This window comes from Oryx dammah, unplaced genomic scaffold, assembly GCF_014754425.2.
Source record: "Oryx dammah isolate SB20612 unplaced genomic scaffold, SCBI_Odam_1.1 HiC_scaffold_25, whole genome shotgun sequence".
Taxonomy (NCBI): domain Eukaryota; kingdom Metazoa; phylum Chordata; class Mammalia; order Artiodactyla; family Bovidae; genus Oryx; species Oryx dammah.
The window spans coordinates 94,968,317-94,991,007 of NW_024070209.1; the positions used below are offsets into that span (position 1 = coordinate 94,968,317).

At 42.0% G+C, this 22,691-nt stretch overlaps 2 protein-coding genes across 6 annotated transcripts in view; one reads left to right on the forward strand and one right to left on the reverse strand.

Moving 5' to 3' along the window:
* Window positions 1–654: 654 nt before the first annotated feature.
* HSPA5 (heat shock protein family A (Hsp70) member 5) lies at window positions 655–5,017 on the reverse strand. The gene is made up of 9 exons (XM_040225120.1): window positions 4,901–5,017; window positions 4,594–4,819; window positions 4,264–4,495; window positions 3,717–3,854; window positions 3,320–3,432; window positions 2,835–3,225; window positions 2,476–2,713; window positions 1,987–2,154; window positions 655–1,570 (listed from the first exon to the last, which is right to left on the reverse strand). The coding sequence occupies exons 2-9, from the start codon at window positions 4,716–4,718 to the stop codon at window positions 1,008–1,010; spliced, it is 1,968 nt and encodes a 655-aa protein (XP_040081054.1). The 5' UTR covers window positions 4,719–4,819; window positions 4,901–5,017; the 3' UTR covers window positions 655–1,007.
* Window positions 5,018–22,247: 17,230 nt separating this feature from the next.
* Window positions 22,248–22,691, forward strand: part of GAPVD1 (GTPase activating protein and VPS9 domains 1) — a 64,817-nt gene continuing 64,373 nt past the window's right edge. For 3 of the 5 annotated variants that reach the window (XM_040225121.1, XM_040225122.1, XM_040225124.1), the window contains exon 1: window positions 22,248–22,416. The gene's annotated coding sequence lies outside the window, so the exon portion shown is untranslated. The remainder of the gene's footprint in view (window positions 22,417–22,691) is intronic. The other 2 variants (XM_040225123.1, XM_040225125.1) reach the window with 1 other exon arrangement.

Consider the following 22,691-nt stretch of genomic DNA (forward strand, 5'->3'; position numbering starts at 1 on the left):
GATTGTATGGAAACTGATCTGAAAGAACCTCCTGTCCAAATGCTTTGGGCAACACAACAGAGGTCCAGGCCTCAGAGTAAATCACACATGTCTCAGTTCCACAAATTAACCTTGCAGCTGGTTGCCCCATGTATAAAATGTCCATCTTTGGACTGAACTAGATTTCATGTTAGCACGACAACCTGCCCTTTGTTAGCATACTTAATAAATTGTTCTCACTCTTGTACCAGAGGTAGAGATTGACATGGTTGAGATTCAAAAATATACCTTCACATGCTAAAATTAGGAATTGAATCTAAGTGTGTAAAATTATCAGTGATTCATCACTTATCAAATCTCAAGAGAATCCAAGCAGTTGTAAAGTGTTGAGTAAATAGAAGGCCACTGTAAGTTTTTGAAAGGTAAGGGGAAGCAGGAAGTTTCAACTATGCTCAAGAAAACTCCGCTCTTGAAATGGTCCTTGCCTAGTTAAGCATATGGATGAACCAACCTCCCACCCCTTTTCTTGGATTAGGTTAGGCAGGTTTCCCAAAATGACTGAATATTTAAAGAAATGTTTCCTTACCTCAAAGCCCTGAACACTCCCGACACATGAGAGTCTAACCTTAAATGACTAACCTAATTAGAAGCTTTATCACAAAAATTAGACCAGTGTAAATAACAAACATTTATTGGTGTCACTTATGGTAGAAAAAAGTTCCTACACCAGATACACATGACCCAATTGTTAAATAGAACATTTTCAAGGTGAACACACGCCCTAACCCAGCTTTTTTTTTTTTTAAACCCACTTTTGATGATAGCCAATTCTTCCTTGCCCCCCACCCCAAGACATGTGAGCAACTGCTAATGAAAAGCAGTAAACAGCCACTTGGGCTATAGCATTTTCAACTCCACTCCAAGGTGAAGATTCCAATTACATTCGAGACTTAAGTTCTCTTAATTTTCTCCTAGCGAAAGTTCCTGAGTCCAGTATTTACAATATTACAGCACTAGCAGAGCAGTGTCTACAACTCATCTTTGTCTGCTGCTTCCTCCTCATTGGTTGGGGGAGGGCCTGCACTTCCATAGAGTTTGCTGATAATTGGCTGAACAATTTCTTCTAGCTCCTTCTTTTTAGCTTTGAAATCTTCAATGTCAGCATCTTGGTGACTTTCCAGCCACTCAATCTTTTCTTCTACAGCTTTTTCCATGGTCTCCTTATCTTCTGAGGAAAGTTTACCTCCCAGTTTTTCTTTATCTCCAATCTGATTCTTAAGAGAGTAGGCATAGCTTTCCAATTCATTTCTTGTGTCAATGCGCTCCTTGAGCTTTTTGTCTTCTTCAGCAAACTTCTCAGCATCATTGACCATTCTTTCAATTTCTTCAGGTGTCAGGCGATTTTGGTCATTGGTAATTGTGATCTTATTTTTGTTGCCTGTACCTTTGTCTTCAGCTGTCACTCGAAGAATGCCATTCACATCTATCTCAAAGGTGACTTCAATCTGTGGGACCCCACGGGGTGCAGGAGGAATTCCAGTCAGATCGAAAGTTCCCAGAAGGTGATTGTCTTTCGTCAGAGGTCGTTCACCTAGAAGTCACACACACAAAAATTGTTGTCACTGATAAACGTTAGTACATTTGGATCTCTACATTTAAGTCTGCAGTGGGAAAGGCACTCTTATCAACTTAAAGTGGGTTGTACTGGATCTGAAAAGAGCAGTGAATTAAGTTACTAGTACTGTTAATCGAATTTTGTCCACTTTATAGCAGTATGAACTTTGCTCGTTGTATTTTAGAAGCCAGCTCTGAAGGCATTTTTAATGGAAAAGAGTGCCAGAAAAAAAAAGATTTTAGTCCTGGCTCTACCAAACTCAACACTAAATTAAGGCCTTCTCACCTGAAAACAGCAGACACTTCTCTCCCTAGTCATTTCAACAGCGTATATTAAAAAAAAGTCAAACTCTTCAGACACATACCATGGTATTAACAAATGTAAGCAATTACCTTCATAGACCTTGATGGTAACAGTTGGCTGATTATCAGAGGCTGTAGAAAAGATCTGAGACTTCTTGGTGGGCACCACAGTGTTCCTTGGAATCAGTTTGGTCATGACACCTCCCACAGTTTCAATACCAAGTGTCAGGGGACATACATCAAGCAGTACCAGGTCACCTGCAAAAGTAAGTTAACTGCGTTAAGTTCCAATTCAGGAGTCATAGGAGCAATACCAAGCAGTCCCCACGATCAATAAAACTTCATCTTCTCCATCTTGCCATTTGGTTAGGTTCTATGCAAAATCATTTCAGAAGCAGTGAATTAAATACAGCTGCTAAGGATCTTGAGACTTCCAGGTCTTCACTAGCTTCACTAGGTCTTCTAGGTCTTCACTAGCTCTTTGAGCTTGCTGCTTGTGTTCTATTGCTTTCTAAAGCAACAGCTAATACTCTTTCCATTCAGCTACTGAAGCACTGTGGACAATGCTGACAGACTTACCTGTATCTTGATCACCAGAGAGCACACCAGCCTGGACAGCGGCACCATATGCCACAGCTTCATCTGGGTTTATGCCACGGGATGGCTCCTTGCCATTGAAAAACTCTTTAACCAGCTGTTGAATCTTTGGGATTCGAGTAGAACCACCAACAAGAACAATTTCATCAATATCAGACTTCTTTAAATCAGAATCTTCCAACACTTTCTGGACAGGCTTCATGGTGGAACGGAACAGGTCCTAGAGTAAGGGACACAATCACTGTGATGATGCCTGTCATACCCACAAATAGTCGAAATCCCTAAATGCACTGTCCCAAACTGAGTCTAACTAGATCTCATTAGCAAAACAAGGAACATACCATGTTTAGCTCTTCAAATTTGGCCCGAGTCAGGGTCTCCGAGAAGTCTTCTCCTTCATAGAAGGACTCAATTTCAATTCTTGCTTGATGTTGGGAAGACAGGGCCCGTTTGGCCTTTTCTACCTCACGCCGGAGTTTCTGCACAGCTCTGTTGTCCTTCCGAACATCTTTGCCAGTCTTCTTTTTGTAGAGCTTGATGAAGTGTTCCATGACACGCTGGTCAAAGTCTTCTCCACCCAGATGAGTATCTCCATTAGTGGCCACGACTTCAAAGACACCATTATCAATGGTGAGAAGAGACACATCAAAGGTTCCACCACCCAGGTCAAACACCAGGATGTTCTTCTCCCCTTCCCTCTTATCCAGGCCATAAGCAATAGCAGCTGCTGTCCTGTTAGGGGAATGAGAAAGAAAAAACAAACCTTACTTAACTTTTACCTTTCCACATTTGGCAAATGTGCCATACTTTTGAATTTAACACTTACGGCTCATTGATGATCCTCATGACATTCAATCCAGCAATAGTTCCAGCATCTTTGGTTGCCTGGCGTTGGGCATCATTGAAATATGCTGGTACAGTAACAACTGCATGAGTAACCTAAAATGATAACAAAAGGTAGTCAGACATATTTTATCATACAGTTTAATCTTTAAGTTACAATCACTTAACTTTTAAGATATATAATTATATGTATGTGGACTTGCAAGCACTAAGTAATAAATGAAAAGACCCTAGTATTTTGTTTGATCTCCAGTAAAACATGCAAGTAATTAAAACTGATATACATGGATGTCAGACTTTTAAAATGATGAAAAATCTACACAACACAATCAGAAACAGTAATAATAAAACTGCTCAACACGGTTCTAGAAAATACCTACCTTCTTTCCCAAATAAGCCTCAGCAGTTTCCTTCATTTTAGTGAGAACCATGGCAGAAATTTCTTCAGGAGCAAATGTCTTTGTTTGCCCACCTCCAACATCAACTTGAATGTATGGTTTAGTTTTCTTTTCAACCACCTATTTGAGAGAATAATTACTATTTTCAGACATAGAAGCTATGACATTTTAAACTTTAAAAGAAAGAGGACTGAGACTCACTTCCCTCTCCAAAGTTGGGTTTATTTTGGACCCTTTGAGCTGAATATTTGGGGCAGAAATATTTAAGGTGTAGAAGGTTCCTTACAATTACAAGCCACTTCAGTTTTAATCAGTCTCTTAATCCTAAACTATTGTCGACAGAATAGTTTTGCATGAAATTTCCTTGCCAACTTTACAATTTTCAGTTCTGAAATATACTAGGAATATAAAATAAAATTACATACACACGACATCTATATCCCCCTTGCTTGTGCCTAAACTTTTTAATCCTAAATACTCCCATCACCACCACCCACTATCTATTTAGAAGGAAAAAACCGGTTCTAACCTTGAAAGGCAAGAACTTGATGTCCTGCTGCACGGACGGGTCGTTCCACGTCCGGCCGATGAGTCGCTTGGCGTCGAAGACTGTGTTCTCAGGATTGGAGGTGAGCTGGTTCTTGGCTGCATCGCCGATCAGACGCTCCCCTTCAGGAGTGAAAGCCACATAAGACGGCGTGATGCGGTTGCCCTGATCGTTGGCGATTATCTCCACGCGGCCGTTCTTGAACACCCCGACGCTGGCGGAAAAAACCGAACGGAAGGAATCAGCACCACGATGCTCTGGGCAGCCCAGGAGGCCACGCCCCATTTTCCCCTCTCCCCAAACCCCACTTACCAGGAGTAGGTGGTACCCAGGTCGATGCCGACCACCGTGCCCACGTCCTCCTTCTTGTCCTCCTCCTCCGCCCGTGCCGTGCCGAGCAGCAGCAGCAGCACCGCGGCCACCAGGGACAGCTTCATCTTTCCGGCGCCGTCGGCCAGTCGGTCAGCAGGCAGCTATAGGGCTTCGCAGGAAAACCAGCCACAGGCCGCAAACACAGCAGCGCACCGACGTTACTGAGCTGAGGATGACAGGGCCCCGGATCAGGAGAACAGTGGACAATGCGAAGGGCAGGTCCGAAAAGACAGGCCTCAGCACCTACCTCTCAAACGCACGAAAAGCTTAAGCTGAAGCGTCTGTGATGTCTCGGTCAGCGTCGACCGCGCCGTCGCCTACTCCGCTTATATACCCTCCCCCCAGCCCCGTCGTGGAGGCCTCCGATTGGCGAAGGCGCAGCTCGTTGGACGTCGCTGATTGGTCCAGGCCACCAAGCTGGCCGCAGCGGATTCGAAGCGGCCTCCTCCGCAGCAAACGTCATCGCTACGCCCCCCGGGCTGACTCATTGGCTGTTGGGCGCGCCCAACAATCACCAATGAGACACAACATCCGCCCCGTGCTCCAGCTCTGTTGGTTTAGCAGCTGCCTGTCAGTGACGGGATCTCTCACCCCGAGGTGGTTTCCGCCGGTAACAGCTGAGGTCCCACCTCCACGCTGGGCCCTGAGGGGATCGGGGCTCGTCCGGCGTGCCAGATCCCCTCGAGGCAGTAGGACTTGAGTCAGTGCCTTCTCCACGACCCGCCCGCCTGACCTTCCTCCGTCCCTCTCGAGGGAAGCGGCTGTTTTCTCCTCCCCGCCTCCATCCCGTCCCAGACAGGCAGGTGTCAGCGTAGATGTAATCACCTCCAAACACATTTCTCTGTCCTTTATAGCTGCCACAGGTCCTAGTGTCCTGGGGTCTTTTGTTGCTCATCAGGCCGCAGCTGTCGAGTTGGGACCTAGGCTGGGCACTGCCCGGTCGCGAATCATGGCTCCTGCTGCATGCCCGGCACCCGTGTTTCCCAGGTCTCCCCTCATTGCCTTGCCCCACGGTAAGTCCCGGGACAGACCTGACCAAAGTAATTGGCTCCTATAGAGTCCCCTACACATGCGGCAACCCCGCCCTTAAGAGCGTGCTAATGCCATCAGTCCCATCTTGGGGTGTATCATTTTTCTAGCTTGTCACCCCTTGTCTTCCCTCTCCTTGCCATCATTTCCTTTTGTGGCTCAGATTATCATTTACAATGCCTTCTTCATCCTTTATTGATACCTTTTTACTTTCACTTCTTCTGGAAAAGGTCTGATTGTGCTAAACGTATTTAATGGACAAAGACCTCTGGATATTGCCAATACTCTTGTAGCAAAAAGTATAAAGGCTGCTATTAACTTTGGCCTTACTATGTGCCAAAGATTATTCTTTTGCCTTTTGGTCCTTACAGTTCAATACTTGGCATTTCCCATTTTACAGATGAGGAAATTGAGACCAAAGAGATTAATTGTCACAGAGCTGCTAAGTAATAGAGTTATTATTGATATCCAAGTAAGCTTGACTCTGTAGCCAATCCTCATAATAAGTTTTTAATTTGTTTATTCTTTGGCCTCAGTGTAGAGCATGTGGGGTATTAGTTCCCCAACCAGGGATCAAACCCATGTCCCCTGCATTGGAAGTGCAGAGTCTTAACTACTGAACTGCCACGGAGGCTCCCAACAGTTTTTTAAAATTAAGTTCACTTATTCAACAAATCATTTTAGAGGCCCTACTAGAGATGGGTCAAAGGCCTGATAAAAAAATATTTTTGAGATGCTTCCAGTAAATTTGTGGGACTTAACCACAGTCGGGAGCTAGTGACTCCAGTATTTTTTGCACTAAATGGTTTCCTGAGATTCATTGGTGTGAGCAATACCATGTCCAAATAGCACTGAAACATCTTACGCACAGTTGACTAAGATGCTGAGCCTAGGAGTCAGTACTCAGGAATTTTTCTTTCTCCTTCAGTGCTCCTCCGAGGTTATGCTGGTGACTCAGTGTTGACTCCATTTTTACAACTGAGGTTGCATCATGCATCTCTTCTGCTGTAACACCTACCCTTCTTCAGGTTGCATCAGTCCGTTATCAAGATAGACATCCCCATTCCACCACATTGCAGTTACATATCATTTCAAGCAAATTTTCTCTATGTAGCATAGTCCATATCCTTTAAAAACAGCTCTCAATTTCAGCCTCATCCTTGATTGATGGAGTAACCTTTGCAGCTCTCCTTTTCTGAGATTTAGAAAAGTGGTATCTGGCTAACTGCTAAAGAGAATTGAACATATTGGTGGTTGTAGTATTTTTAAAAGTCAAATATATTAGATAAATTATAGTGTATTCCAAAGTGCAATCATTTATGGATGGAGTAGGAAAATCAATAAATAAATCTAGTTTCCTGAATGTTAAATACCAATAATAATAACAGTGCTAAGTTATCAATATTTAAGTGCTAAACACTATGCTAAATGCTGTAAGTGCAATATTTCTTTTAATCCTTACGTAAATATTTTTTAAACCCCTACTTTGGAGATAAGGAGTATGAAGTTCTAAGAGGTAAAGAAACTTGGCCAGGAGATCACACAGCTGAAAAGATACAGAACCAGAATTTGAGTTTTGGCAGGTTAATTTTTAATTTCTGTAGTCTGGGTTGTCATCCTGAGCTTCAGGTTTATAAGACTTCTGTAGTTTTTAGGATATAGAGTAGTTACATAGTTTGCAAGTATTTTGATATTGGTGATAGACAAATGTAGATTTTTATCCAGTAATTTAAACAAGCTCAGTTTACTTGTGCTCTTATGGGTAGGAAAATAAATTTCTATTTCCCATCTGATCTCAGAAAGCTAAGCAGAGTTACAATTGATTAGGATTAGATGTTATTTAGCTCCTAAATCTTCCTTTCTGAAAGGGAATTAAAGGCATAGAACAAGAAGGAAAAGGCCAATGTAATCAACAAGTTGAATATTTAGACCCTGATAAGTTCACATACTTTGTTGGAGAGAATATTCAGCTAAGAGGGCATATGACCGTGGAAACACGCAACCTCCCAGAGCCTCAGTTTCTTCATCTATTGAATGTCAGGAATTTCTGTCCTTCCTTGTCTTGGTGGCTTGTTTCAAGGATCAAATGAGATATTGTATGTGAAAGTTGTACAGTAGTGGTAGTGCTATTATTTATCATGTAAATATACTATGAGAATAAATTTTAGAAGTCTTCAAGCAAACCACCTCTTGAGAGTGAATTTTCAAGATTACTTTCTATGGGAAATAGTGTTTGGTGATCTCATTGAATTTGACAAAAATTTTTGGAAATGCTTTGAAAAGTGTTACATCTAATTGCTCTCTTGTATTGGCTGCATAAGATGTCTTTTTTGATTAAGAGACCGAATAATTCCTCAGCCTTCATTAACAACAAGAGAGTGAGAGAAAAGTATATCTCCCCAATACCCAAGCTGGGAGTAATAGGAAGTATAAATCCTATAAGATGTTTTAGTACTTCTGATAGTGCAATGTGCCATTCAATAAGTTTCTTTGTCTTCACTTAAAAAGTGACTTTAATAATTAATAGAGAACCTTCCCCACACACAAGTGAAAAGTAACAGATGGTGTGTTTTTTGTTCTTCACATAAATATTTTTGGTGAAAGGTATTTAGGAGGGTATATTGTGTCAGTGTGATAGAGAAGAAGGATCATGGAGTTAGCAGGCATAAAAATGAGTTCCAGTTCTGTCACAAATTGGCATTCACTTCCCTGGTGGCTCAGATGGTAAAGCGTCTGCTGGCAATACTGGAGACCTGGGTTCGATCCCTGGGTTGGGAAGATCTCCTGGAGAAGGGAATGGCAACCCACTCCACTATTCCTGCTTGGAGAATCCCAGGGACAGAGGAGCCTGGTAGGCTACAGTCCATGGGGTCCCAAAGAGTTGGACACGACTGAGTGACTTCACTTTAGGGTAAGTCACTGAATCCCTCTAAAGCTCTGTTTACTAGTCTGTAAAGTCGGACATGACTGAGTGACTTCGCTTTTAAAATGGATGTAATTGTGCCTCCTCCCAAAGCTAGTTATGATTGAGGTACTTGATTAATTATAAAGTATTCTATACATAAAATGTTCATTTTAAAAGTTTTCCTTTGAAGTACAGTAAGCTACGGAGGGGACCTCCCTGGTGGTCCAGTGGCTAAGGTTCCACCCTCGCAAGGCTGGGGGCCTGGGTTTGATCCCTGTTCTTCAGGGGACTAGATCCCACATGCCACAACTAAGGCCCAGTGCAACCAAATAAATTTAAAAAAGAAGAGAGGAGGGACTGAACATAAAGAGCTACCTATTGATTTTGAGTGACAATATTTGATATGTCTTAAACTTCTAAATTTTAAAAATAGGAAATATATATGTATGTAGCATATAATTCAAAGGGTACAGTATACAGTGAAAATAAGTTGGCCTGCCACCTAGTCCCCAGCCCTGTTACCCTACACAAGTGAAGGTTACTGCTGTCACTGCTTTCTGATAGTACTTTCTAGAGATGTTTTATTCACATGCAATGTGTGTATGTGTAACCCAGTTTTAAAACCAATGGTAGAGGATAGTGCACAAATGGTTTCTGCTCCTTTATCCACTTAGCTGTGTTTCTTGGAGATTGTCACAAATCAGCTGCCTCCATTTTTTTAAAATGTCATACTGGGCGCCCTGAATTGAGTATCTACTACATGGTGAATGTTTTATACATTTTAAACCGTTTTATTACAAATTACAATGTGGATAAAGAAAATACAAATGTACAGTTTAATGAAAAACATAAAGTGAATCCCTAAGTTTTCAATAACTAGGCCAAGAAATAGAATGTTGTCAGTACCCAGAAGTACTAGCTGATCACAGTCCCCTCCTCCATGAAAAAAAGTGACTTTTCTGGACTTCCCTGGTGGTCCAATGATTAAGAAGCTGCCTGCCAATGCAGAAGATATAGGTTTGATCCCTGGTCTGGGAAGATTCTGCATGCCATGGGGCAGCTGAACCTGTGTGCCCACAACCACTGAGCCTGTGTGCTAAGAGCTTCAGCAGCTGAAGGCTGCACATCCTAGAGCGCGTGCTCTGCAACAAGGGAAACCACTGCAATGAGAAGCCCGCACACGGCAACCAGAAAGTAGCCCAGGCTCGCTGTTTCTAGAGAAAACCTGGCCATAGCAATGACGACTGAGTGCAGCCAAAAATAAATAAATATATTTTTTTAAAGTGACTTTATTGTTACAGTCTTCAGAACTTAACTATGTAAAAATACCTCCTCACACATCATGGTTTAGATTCCTTTGTATTTTTTCACTTGATGTAACGGAACCCAAGAGTATATATACCTGTGTCTGGCTTCTTTCACTCACATTGTTTTAGAGTTTTATCCTTAGTTATGTGTAGCTCTAATTCATTCACTTTCAATTGTTTAGTATCCCCAAGACAGCACAATTCAGGTTGTATTTAGTATTTTGGCTATTTTTTATGAACAATGCTACTGTGAACATTATTCTACATGATTCTTGGTACACACATACATGAATTTCTCTATGGTGTATGACCAGGGTTTTGGCTAAGATCAAGTGTGTAGTATGGGGGCTTCCCAGGCTACACATTGGGAGGAGGAGGGCCCCCCTCCTCCCAATGCAGGAGGTATAAGAGATGCAGGTTTGATCCCTGGGTGGGAAAGATACCCTGGAGTAGGAAATGGCAACATGCTTTAGTATTCTTGCCAGAAAAAATCATGGACAGAGGAGCCTGATGGGTTACAGTCCATTGGGTTGCAGAGTCCGACACAACTGAGCGACTGAGGATACACAAGGATCGAAAGGTTTCAGTGAGTTCAGTCACTCCGTCGTGTCCGACTCTGTGACCCCATGGACTGTAGCACACCAGGCTTCCCGGTCCATCACCAGCTCCCGGAGCTTGCTCAGACTCGTCCATCGAGTCGGTGATACCATCCAACCATCTCATCCTCTGTTGTCTCCTCCTGCCTTCAGTTTTTCCCAGCATCAGGGTCTTTTCCAATGAGGCAGTTCTTCACATCAGGTGGACAGAGTATTGGAGCTTCAGCTTCAGCATCAGTCCTTCCAATGAATATTCAGGACTGATTTCCTTTCAAAAGCCTGGAAAAACCATAGTTTTGACTATATGGAACTTTGTTGGCAAAGTAATGCCCTGCTTTTTAACATGCTGTCTAGGGTTTAAATATCTTCAAAAGGTTTAAATATGTTTCAAATATAGTAGATCGTGTTGAACTACTTTCCAAGTGTACACTCTCACCAGAAGTTTATGAGAAGACCAGGTGTTCATGTCATTGTCAACACTTGATATAAACTTTATTTGACAGTCTGAGGCATGTGTACTCGCTTCTCATTGTGGTTTTAATTTCTCTGATCATAAATGGAGTTGTGTACTTATTCATATTTTTATTGGTCATTTTGATTTCTTTTATGGGGTTCATAGTTATGGCTTATTACATAACATATATTACATAACATAGCAATGAGATGGTTAGATAGCATCACCGACTTGATGGACATGAATTTGAGCAAACTCCAGGAGATGGTGGAGGACAGAGGAACCTGGTGTGCTGCAGTCCATGGTGTCGCAGAGTCAGACATGACTTAGTGACTGAACAAGCACAACAAAATAAAGTTACCAAAATAGGCACAGGGAATTCAGAAGTCCAGATTTCCAAGAATCCGCTCTCAGTGGGGTAACATAAGACATGCTTAATTGCTCCAGGTTCCAAATAGGAAAAGGAGTACTTCAAGGCTGATATTGTCACCCTGCTTATTTAACTTATATGCAGAGTACATCATGAGAAATCCTGGGCTGGAAGAAGCCCAAGCTGGAACCAAGATTGCCAGGAGAAATATCAATAATAGGTATGCAGATGACACCGCCCTTATCGCAGAAAGTGAAGAGGAACTAAAAAGCCTCTTGATGAAAGTGAAAGAGGAAAGTGAAAAAGTTGGCTTAAAGCTCAACATTCAGAAAACGAAGATCATGGCATCCGGTCCCATCACTTCATGGCAAATAGATGGGAAAACAGTGTCAGACTTTATTTTTTTTGGCTCCAAAATCACTGCAGATGGTGATTGCAGCCATGAAATTAAAAGACGCTTACTCCTTGGAAGGAAAGTTATGACCAACCTAGATAGCATATTCAAAAGCAGAGGTCTGTCAATAAAGGTCTGTCTAGTCAAGGCTATGGTTTTTCCAGTGGTCATGTATGGATGTGAGAGTTGGACTGTGAAGAAAGCTGAGCACCGAAGAATTGATGCTTTTGAACTGTGGTGTTGGAGAAGACTCTTGAGAGTCCCTTGCACTGCAAGGAGATCAGTCCTGGGTATTCATTGGAAGGACTGATGGTGAAGCTGAAACTCCAGTACTTTGGCCACCTCATGCGAAGAGTTGACTCATTGGAGAAGACTGATGCTGGGAGGGATTGGGGGCAGGAGGAGAACGGGACGACAGAGGATGAGATGGCTGGGTGGCATCACCGACTTGATGGACATGAGTCTGAGTGAACTCCAGGAGTTGGTGATGGACAGGGAGGCCTGGCGTGCTGCAGTTCATGGGGTCGCAAAGAGTCGGACATGACTGACTGAACTGAACTGAACAATGTGTGACAACATGTACAAAATGTTGCCAATCAAGGAAGCTCATCTGAGCCTAGGATTCCAGGATTTTTATTGGGGGTCAATCAGGTATACAGCGCACATCCAGGGAGAAGATGTTCACCAGAGAATACATACTTGTTAGTATAAACCAGACAAACTAGTACAATGTGGCTCAAAAACCCCAGGCATGTGTTCTTATTTTTTCCTTTTTCTATTCTTTTTCAAATTCCTTTCCCATTTAGGTTATTACAGAATACTGAGCAGAGTTCCCTGTGCTAAACAGTAGATCTTTATTGGTTCTTTACTTTAAATATAACAGTGTGCACATGTCAATCTCAAACTCCCAATCTATCCCTCCCTCCCACACTTCCCCCTTGGTAACCATAAGTCTATTCTCTTAGTCTGTGAATCTGTTTCTGATTTTATAAATAAGTTCGTTTGTATAATTTTTTTTAAATTCCACATATACACGATATGACATATTTGTCTTTCTTGATTTATTTTCTGAAATTGTCCTTTTCTCTATTTAGAGTTTCTTATTTTGTAATTAGTTAATTCTTTATATTCTACATATTAGTCATTTTTTCAGTTATATGTATTGCAAATATCCTTTCACCACACTGTGGCATTTGTTTTCAACTCTCTTCCTAGTGTCTTTAAAAACCTTTTACTTTTGAAAGCATTGCAGACTTGCAGGAAGTTACTTTGCCATTAAAGGTCTGTATAGTCAAAGCTATGGTTTTTCCAGTAGTCTTGTAAGGATGTGAGAGTTGGACCATAAAGAAGGCTGAGTGCCAAAGAACTGATGTTTTTGAATTGTGGTGTTAGGGAAGACTCTTGAGAGTCTCCTGGACAGCAAGGAGATCAAACCAGTCAATCCTAAAGAAAATCAACCCTGAACATTCATTGGAAGGATTGATGCTGAATTTCCAGTACTTTGGCCATGTGATGCAAAGAGCTGACTCACTGGAAAAGACCCTGATGCTGGGAAAGATTGAGGGTGGGAGGAGAGGGGCCAGCAGAGGATAAGAAAGTTGGATGGCATCACTGACTTAATGGACATGAGTTTGAGCAAACCCTGGGAGATAGTGGAGGGCAGGGAAGCCTGGAGTGCTTCGGTCCATGGTGTCACAAAGAACTGGACATGACTGAGCGACTGAACAACAAAAACAGCAGCAAAATACTAGAATCTCATGTACCCTTCACTCAGGTTCCTCCAGTGTAAGACGGAGGATGTAAGGTGTAAGGTGACATCTTACATAGTTGGAAAAACTAGGGAGTTGACATCAGACCATTGCTTTTAACTAGATCACACATTGCATTCAGTTTCTACCATCTTTTTAGCCTGTGTGTATGTTTGTATGTAATCCTATACAGTTTTTTTCCAAGAAGCATTATTATTTTATTTATAGCCCCACTGTTTTATATGTACATTTATGGACTGTCCAAAAGCAGTAGTTTTTAGTAACCTTGGAAGTTTTAAATACTCTAAGCAGCTCCTGAAATCAAGTTGTCAAATTCCTCACCAAGGACAGCCTTAGATAATCTGTGTGCTCCCAGATAGTGAGTATTCACCTGGCAGCCATCTGTGCTTCAAGCCTCCATCTTTCACCTGCAAGGCTGGTGGTACTCATTTCTGCCAAATTCTGCACCATGACACAATTATCAAGATCTAAACCTTAAGTGGCACTTCGGCATTGACCTGATTTCACTCTGTGACAAGGTCAACATACCTGCAGTTATACTGTGAAGCCTTTCCCTTTCACACGCAAGAAATCCCCTTTTCTATTAAAAATTCCCTGACATAACAATCAATGAGCAATAAACTCACCCCCATCGTCCCATCTCCTGACGTGGAAACGCAGACCTGGGGCCTCTTTGGGGCCTCCTGAGTTCTCACTGTCAGTGTGGTGGAGGCCACACCAGGACGCCGCCCTCCAGTGTTCAGGACACAGAAACCTCAGGCCAGCAGGGTTGCGACAGGAACCTCTCCAGACCCAGGGAGTCTGGATGCCAGGGACCTGGCCCTCAGAGGCCTGGTGGCAGCTCGCCCCAACCCACCCGAACCTCTGGAGAAGAACATCCCTACTGAGAGCAGAGGCTAGAAAGCAGTCTTATACTGTTTTATCTGATGGATAGATTCATGTAACCATCACTAAAATTAAGTTAGAACTTAATGCTATTTTTGATGGCCAGATAGTTTGACAAACAGAAAACATCAATTTTTTTTCTTTTATGGTTGTGCTTTTTATGTCCTGTTTAAGAAATCTTTCCTTATCCTGAGATCAAGAAGATATTGTTCTTAATTATCTGCTAAAAACTTACTTTTTATTGTTTTAATTAATTAACTGGCCATGTCCTGCAGCATGTGGGATCTTAGTGCTCAGCCAAGTATTAAACCAGTGCTTTGATAGTGCAGAGTCCTAACCACTAGACCACAAGGGAAGTCCCTAAAACTTACATTTTTAAACCTGTCTCTCTCAGATCCATATAATTTACTTGGAATTTATTTTTTTATATATGTAAGTTATACATAGTGTGAGTAAAATGAATTTTTTTCCATATGGATACTCAATTGTCCCAACACCATTTTTCATATCAGTGTTTTGTGAGCCCCTGTCTTAATTTCTATAGCTGTATAGAGCTGGACTTTGAGCGACACACAGGTTTGAACTGCATGGATCCACTTACACATGGATTGTTTTCAATAAGAAATAGTACAGTAGTACAGAATCCAAGGTTCGTTGAATTTGTGGGTGTAGAACTGTGAATACAGAGGGCTAACTATAAGTTACAGTTGGATTTTCTGTTATGCAGAGGGCTGGTGTCTCTAACCCCACACATTGTTCAAGAGTCAACTGTAATAAATTTTGGTATCTGGTAGGACAAGTCCTTCCACGCTGCTCTTCTTCAGGAGTGTCTTTGGCTAATCATGGCAATTGTATTTCCATATAAATTTTATATTTTATTAAAATTTTATGTATTTGGCTGCACTGGGTCTTATGTCGTGTGGGATCTAGTTCTCTGACCATGGCTTGAACCTGGGCCCCCTGCTTTGGGAGCATGGAGTGTTAGCTGGACCACCAGGGAAGTCCCCCACAAAAATTTTAGAATTAACTTATGAACTTAGCAAAATAAACTATTATTAAATAAAAAAGCAAGTTACTCAATGTGTTCTATGCCATTTATTTTTAAAATAAGCTTTATAAAGTATTAATTTTCTATTTAACTTATTCCTATATTGTAGAGTTTTTTAATTTGCATGAATTTTGCATTTAAAATTTGCTATCAGGAGTAAACAATTTCCATTTTGAAATGATGTTATGATTTATCAGTTTGATATATTATGTAGCCATTAAAAGTGTTGCTATCTATGATTTTCAAAAAGTACATGAATTGTAAGCATGTTACTTTTTTGGTCTAGACTTTTTTGCTATTAAAAAATCTCCATTTATCTATCAGGAGCTTAATAAACTTGGAAAATTTTAAGAGTAATGCAAGACAGTGAAACAAGTCATCAGTGAAAGATATATGATCACATTAAAGATACTTCATACACTGTAAGCGACTTCCTTGGTAGTCCAGTGGCTAAGACTCCATGGTCCCAATGCAGGAGGCCTGGGTTTGATCCCCATTCATGGAACTAAGATCCCTCATGCCTCAACTAGGAGTTCACGTGCCACAACTAACGATCTCAGCTGCAACTGAGACTCGGCACAGGCAAATAAATAAAAACAAAAAAATTTTTTTTAAAGATTCTTCATACATTGTGACTGAGTGTTTGCTTAGTTGCCTAGTCCTGTCCAACTCTGCAGCCCTTTGGACTGTAGCCCACCAGGTTCCTCTGTCTATGGGACTTTTCAGGCAAGAATACTAGAGTGGGATGCCATTTCCTCCTCCAGAGGACCTTTCCAACTCAGATATCAAATCCATGTGTTCTGTGTCTCCTGCATTGCCGGTGGATTCTTTACTGCTGAGCCACAGGGGAAGCCCATACATTGTAATTAGTCGTCAGTTAAATTCAAATACAGATAATGCACCAGAGTTTTACATTGCATTAACATTATAGCTCCTATCATTCTGTACATAACTTGCAATGGTAGAAAAATAAGTTTTATAGTAGATTTCATTGCCCTGAAGTATGAGTTGCATGATTTATGATCCTATTCTACAGGAGTCATTTTTATCATTTCCAGTAGTCTCAAATTTTAGGCTTTTATCTGTTGTTCTCAATTTAGCCAATAATTTAAAATTCCTTGGCAAATGTTACAAAACTAAATGACTATGTGAATACATTAATACATTGCCTTAAATCAAAAGCTACATCAGCTTCACAGTAAACCGACCTCTGAATATCTATATTTCTGAACCTGCCAGCGGGGGCCAGTGCAGGACAGCCAAGGGCACAGAGCTTGGAATAAGGCTATGGCTGCAATCTTCTCTACTTTCAACCGGACTGTGTACGTGCAAAAAAGGACTTTGTGAAGGAACTCTTTGCCACCTGTGTATAAGACAGCATCCATGCCTGTCTTCCTGGATTTTCCAGAGGTTTAGAAAAATTTTCCCATTAAGACATAACATATAGTTAATTCACATGTATTTTTTTGTTATTCAAAGTGTGATGAGTCAACCTAAATGCCTATCAATTGGAGATGCTAAACTAAACTAGGATAGAGTATACTATGGAAATATTGTGTAAGATTCAAAACAATGAAGTAGATTTTTATGTATCTATATGGAAAGATGCCAGGATTTATTATTACATGAAAAAAGTGTTACAGAACATGGAACAATATGTACAATGTGATTCTATTTGTGTTAAACACCCCACCATTTGCCAAATCTGGATGGATACCTATCAAGATGACAAGCTTGGCTCCTGGATGGAATTGGATGGGAATCAAGAGGAATTTTTGACCTCTTTATATTGTATACATTTAAAATTTTTAATTTTCTTTTTATTCATTTTTTAAATAAAGTTTTTCATTTTATATTGAGTATAGTTCGTTTACAATGTTTTGTTTCAGATGTACCGCAAAATGATTTAGTTATACATACTTCTATTATTTTTCAGATTCCTTTTCTATATTACAAAATATTGAGTAGAGTTCCCTATGCTATCCAGTAGGTCCTTTTTGATTATCTTTGGCAACCCACTCCAGTACTCTTGCCTGGAAAATCCCATGGATGGAGGAACCTGGTAGGCTACAGTCCATGGGGTCGCAAAGAGTCAGACACGACCGAGCGACATTTACTTTACTAGTGTATATATATTAATCCCAACCTCCTAATTTATCCCTCTCCCCCACCTTTCCCTGATAGGTCAGTTTGGTAAATAATCCGCCTGCCATGCAGGAGACCTCAGTTTGATTCCTGGGTCAGGAAGATCCACTGGAAAAGGGATAGGCTAGCCACTCCAGTACTCTTGGCCTTCCCTTGTGGCTTAGCTGGTAAGGAATCCGCATGCAATATGGGAGACCTGGGTTTGATCCTCGGGTTGGGAAGATCCCCTGGAAAAGGGGAAGGCTACCCACTCCAGTATTCTGGCCTGGAGAATTCCGTGGATTACAGTCCATAGAGTCGCAAAGAGTCAGACACTTTCCCACCTTTCCACTTTGGTGACCATAAATTTGTTTTCTAAGTCTGTGAGTTTCTGTTTTGTAAATAAGCTCATTTGTATCATTTTTTAGAACCTATTTATAAGCACTATCACATATTTGTCTTTGTATGATTTACTTCACTTAGTAGGATAATCTCTAGGCCCATCCATGTTGTGTATCATATATATATTTTATAAGAACAAGAATGAATATATTACTTGTTGGATTGAAAGTAGACTTTATACAAGAAATGTAGTAAACAGAAAACAACTAAGTTAGCCTTTAGCATTGAATGTTTGCCAGCTGTTTGAGTTTGAATTATGTCAAAGTATAACATTTGTATTTTGACATGATAAAAAGCTTTGGCCTGCATCCTCTGGTTTTACCCTAATAACAACCAAATGGGATAGAGAGGATTGGTGATGTCTCTGTTTTACACTTGAAAATACAGTCTCAGAATTTATTAATAGTAAAATTATGAATTCTCTGCTATACTGGTTTCTATTCATGTTATTCCTATATTTACTTATCACCTAGTTTATAATCTAATTGGCTCAGATGAGACACTAAAATTAATCTTTGCACAAACCAAGTATGTGCCATTGCTTCAAACTAATTCATTTCCCAAACACGTGCCAAATAAATAAAATTTCACATAAATGAAGTCTTTGTTTTTGTTTCTCTTTCACCTTACTCTCCCTCTTCCTAATTTTTCTTTCTTTCTAGATATGACCCTATTTTTCTTTCTGGTATAGTTTTCTCTCAATTAACTGTCATATTTCTCTCCTATGTATAGATGCACAATAATGTAAATTTTACTTTTTCCAGGGGCATGTACTTTTTAATCAGGATCTCTTGAGGAACAGCCTCCAAATTCAAATGAATGCAACTTTGGACTAGATGATCTCTGATACAACTCTAACATCCAGGATTCAATGTTTCTATCACTAATGATGACATTTCAGGGAGCTATCATGGACATAAGGGAAAAATATTTTTATCTGGAAATACCAAAAGCCCCTCAAATCACTTGGCGTAGCACCTGCTTTCTCATCTTGCCTCCAAGTACCAGCTGTGCACAAACAAAAGGAAAGAGAACACTTAAAAACAAATTGAGTTTGTCACTGCTCTCTGCTTCTGTGGCAGAGTAGTCTGGGGATTATGAGGTCGAGAGTCTGAAGAACTGAGCTCTAATCTAGATCCGGCATGATTTCTGTGGCTATGAACACGTAATTTCATTTTTTCTGTATGTCAAGGAAAGTTCCATGATATAGTGGAAAGAAAAGGGCTTTGACCACAGCTCACTGTTTATTCATCCCATTCTTTTTTTTTTTTTAAAGAAAATATATATTACATCCTAAGTAGGTAGTATGGCAGGTTCCAGAGAGACAGTGGTGAACAAAATGGGGTTCTCTCCCTTTGTAGTGAGGTGAAAGTCGCTCAGTCATGTCCGACTCTTTGCAACCTCATGGACTGTAATCCATGGAATTCTCCAGGCCAGGATACTGGAGTGGGTAGTCTTTCCCTCCTCCAGGAGATCTTCCCAACCCAGGGATCAAACCCAGGTCTCCCACATTGCAGGCAGATTCTTTACCAGCTGAGCCACAAGGGAAGCCCAAGAATGCTGGAGTGGGTAGCCTATCCCTTCTCCAGGGGATCTTCCTGACCCAGGAATCAAACTGGGGGTCTCCTGCATTGCAGGCAAATTCTTTACCAACTGAGCTATCAGGGAAGCCCTCTCTTCCTGTAAAGTATACTATTAATTGATTCTGAACATCTTTTCACTTCCTGAGTTCACTTTCCTTTGTGTAAAAAGTGTTCAGAATAATCTTCATATTCCATAAGAATTACAGTGATCCTTTTCTCCTTTTTTTTGGCTGCGGTGGGTCTTCACTGCTTTGCACAGCTAGTTGGGGCAAGTGGGGGTTACTCTTTGTTGCCCGGGCATGGGCTTCTCATTGCGCTGCTTTCTTTTGTTGTCGAGCCTGGGCTCTAGGTATACAGGCTGCAGACAGGCTCAGTAGTTGTGGCTCTCAGGGCTCTAGAGCACAGCTCAGTCGTTCTGGCTTTCGGGGCTCTATCTAGAGCACAGATCAGTAGTCGCGGCTCTGGGGCTTAGTTGCTCTGTGGCATGTGGAATCTTCCTGGCCCAGGGATGGAGCCGGAGTGCCCTGCATTTGCAGGTGGATTCTTATCCACTGTGCCACCAGGGGGTCCAGTGATCCATTGTTCTGATGTGCAGGTTGTGTTCCTTGGATGTACTAGCTGGAAGAAAATATTGAGAATTACTTATCTAGGTCAAGTTCTTCATTTATAGGTTGACAGAGGACTCAGAATGACTAACTGACCATCCCGGTATTCTTTTTACTTACTACATACTGCAATTTCTTCACAACCTTTAAGAACTTCTTGCAACTTTGGGGGCTCTTTCCTTCCCCTTTAACCTGGCCTGTGTGCTCCAGCCCATTTATAGCACTGTACTCAGTGTTAACTGAGAGCAAATTGTGAATGCATTTCATTTTGCTGGACTCTTCCTTAGAGATATGCCATTTCTTTCTTGAAATCCAACCATTCAGTAAATTTGAAGTGTTACTTCCTTTCTAAAGTCGTGGCCCATCAACGTGATGAAGATTTTCACCAAGAATCTGAATGCACTTTATAACTTAGCTTATTATTATGATCCTTAATCTGTGTGATTATCCTTTTACCCTAAATAATAAACCATATTCTGTTGCTTTTTTCATTCACTGGTTGCTGTGTGTGTGTGTGTGTGTGTGTGTGTGTGTGTGTGTGTTAGTTGTTCAGTCATGTCCGACTCTATGCGCCCACCAAGCTTCTCTGTCCATGGGATTCTCCAGGCAAGAATACTGGGTGGATTGCCATGCCCTCCTCCAGGGGATCCTCTCCACCCAGGGATTGAACACAGGTTTCCTGCATTACAGGTGGACTCCACCATCTGATGGAGAAGGCAGTGGCACCCCACTCCAGTACTCTTGCCTAGAAAATCCCATGGATGGAGGAGCCTTTTAGGCTGCAGTCCATGGGGTTGCAAAGAGTGGGACACAACTGAGCGACTTCACTTTCAGGCACTGGAGAAGGAAATGGCAATCCAGTGTTCTTGCCTGGAGAATCCCAGGGACAGGGAGCCTGGTGGGCTGCCGTATGTGGGGTCGCTCAGAATCGGACACGACTGAAGTGACTTAGCAGCAGCAGCAGCTACCATCTGAACCACAAAGGAAGCCTCTGGTTGGTTTGGACAATGTTTTATAATAGAGCTGTGGAATAATCTCTAATCGAATTCTTGAGTCAGTTGAGTGGCAATATGATAGCAATAATACCTGACGAGCTTACCACAGAATGCTCTTGTGATTAAAAAAAAAAGAGGCAATAAATCCGAGGCAAATTTTGACAATTTCTAAAGATAATACATCAAGGAGAATGACTAAATGGAAAGCAGTCTGGGAGCTGAATCATATTTAAGTTGTTGCAAAACTGACAATTATCACTTTTTTTTTTTGGTCTGGAGACGCCTAGTGTTGGAGGATATAATTATTGTGTTCAAGTTTTTGAAAGACTATCAAGGGGAAAACATTCTATATTGCTGTAAGCAGCATAACTACTAGCAGTGGAAGGATGTAAAAGGGAAATAGATTTTGGTTCAGCAGGAGAACTTTCTAACATTAAACGCTGCCCAACAGTTGAGCAGGGTGTCTTACTTAAGGAAGTGAGCGCTCTGAAATTTGAACTGTTGAAACAGAAGCCGGACGCCTATCTGGAAGGAGTGTACAAGAGGGAATTCATGCCCTGGAGGAAGTTGGACTAATGACTTTTAAGGTGTCTTCCAATTCTAAGGTTTATAGGAGTGTTCAGTTAACCTGACATTTGAATATATGTGAATTGTTATTTTTAAAAGATTGTATTAAATAAATTGTCAGTCGACCTAAAAACTTTATGGTCAAGTTTACAGTATGTAAAATTTGATAAACATAGTGGGAAATCAGGTTTAAGACTGAAAACCCAGGTGTCATTAAAGGCAATTAGTGACACTTTTAACAGAAAGGAAGAAGGGAGAGCTATATGGGTTTCGAATGATGTGTTCTGGCCAAGTGACACTTGTCACCTAAACCATAAATGCTATAAATTGTTTTACTTTACACATGCTCAGACGGATTTTTTAACATTCAGCGGTACCGTACGCGAGAGCAAGAGCGGGTCTTTGGCGAACAAGTCTCCAGAAGCCCTTTCGCGGGAACCCAGCCGCGGAAGACCACTCCAGCCCGCGGCGGTCTCGGGGGTGGGGCGTTGGGGGTAAAAGCGGAAGAAGCGCCGCTGGGCGCGGGTGCGAACTACCAGTCCCAGAGGTCCCCGCGGCTCTGCGCAAGCGCGATGACTTGGCGGCAGCGCCGCCGCAGGACGCAGGGAAGCCAACTAGCGAGTGGCGGCGGCGGGGCAGCGGCCGTGGCAGTTCGCGGCGAGGGGACGGCTCCGAGGCCGAGTGACGGTCCGACGCAGACCTCGGTGCCCTCCTCCGCATGATCTTCTCGGTAAGTGCACGTCCCCGATCACCCCGCGCCCAGTGCGCGGGCTCCTTGCCTGGCGGCGGTGCTGCTCCGGCCTAGGGCCGCCGCCTGCGCCTGACGGCGGGCCACCGGGTGCAGCTTACCCCTGGGCCCTGGGCCCTTCCCTCCAGCGAGGGGAGACGTGGGGCCGGGGGCACACGATTCGGTCCAGAGGGGAGAGGAGGCGGCGCGCAGGGGACCAGACAGCCTGGGGCGGACAAGAGGGAGGGACGCGTGGGGGATGGGATGGGAAGGGAGAG

Bases quoted from the DNA above. Each gene is read 5' to 3' on its own strand.
- HSPA5 (XM_040225120.1), bottom strand. From the start codon at position 4,718: ATGAAGCTGTCCCTGGTGGCCGCGGTGCTGCTGCTGCTGCTCGGCACG. The intron at 3,226-3,319 runs GTAAGTGTTAAA...TTCCCCTAACAG, and splicing joins ATGAGGATCATCAATGAGCC to GACAGCAGCTGCTATTGCTT. The intron at 1,571-1,986 runs GTAATTGCTTAC...TGTGACTTCTAG, and splicing joins TACCATCAAGGTCTATGAAG to GTGAACGACCTCTGACGAAA.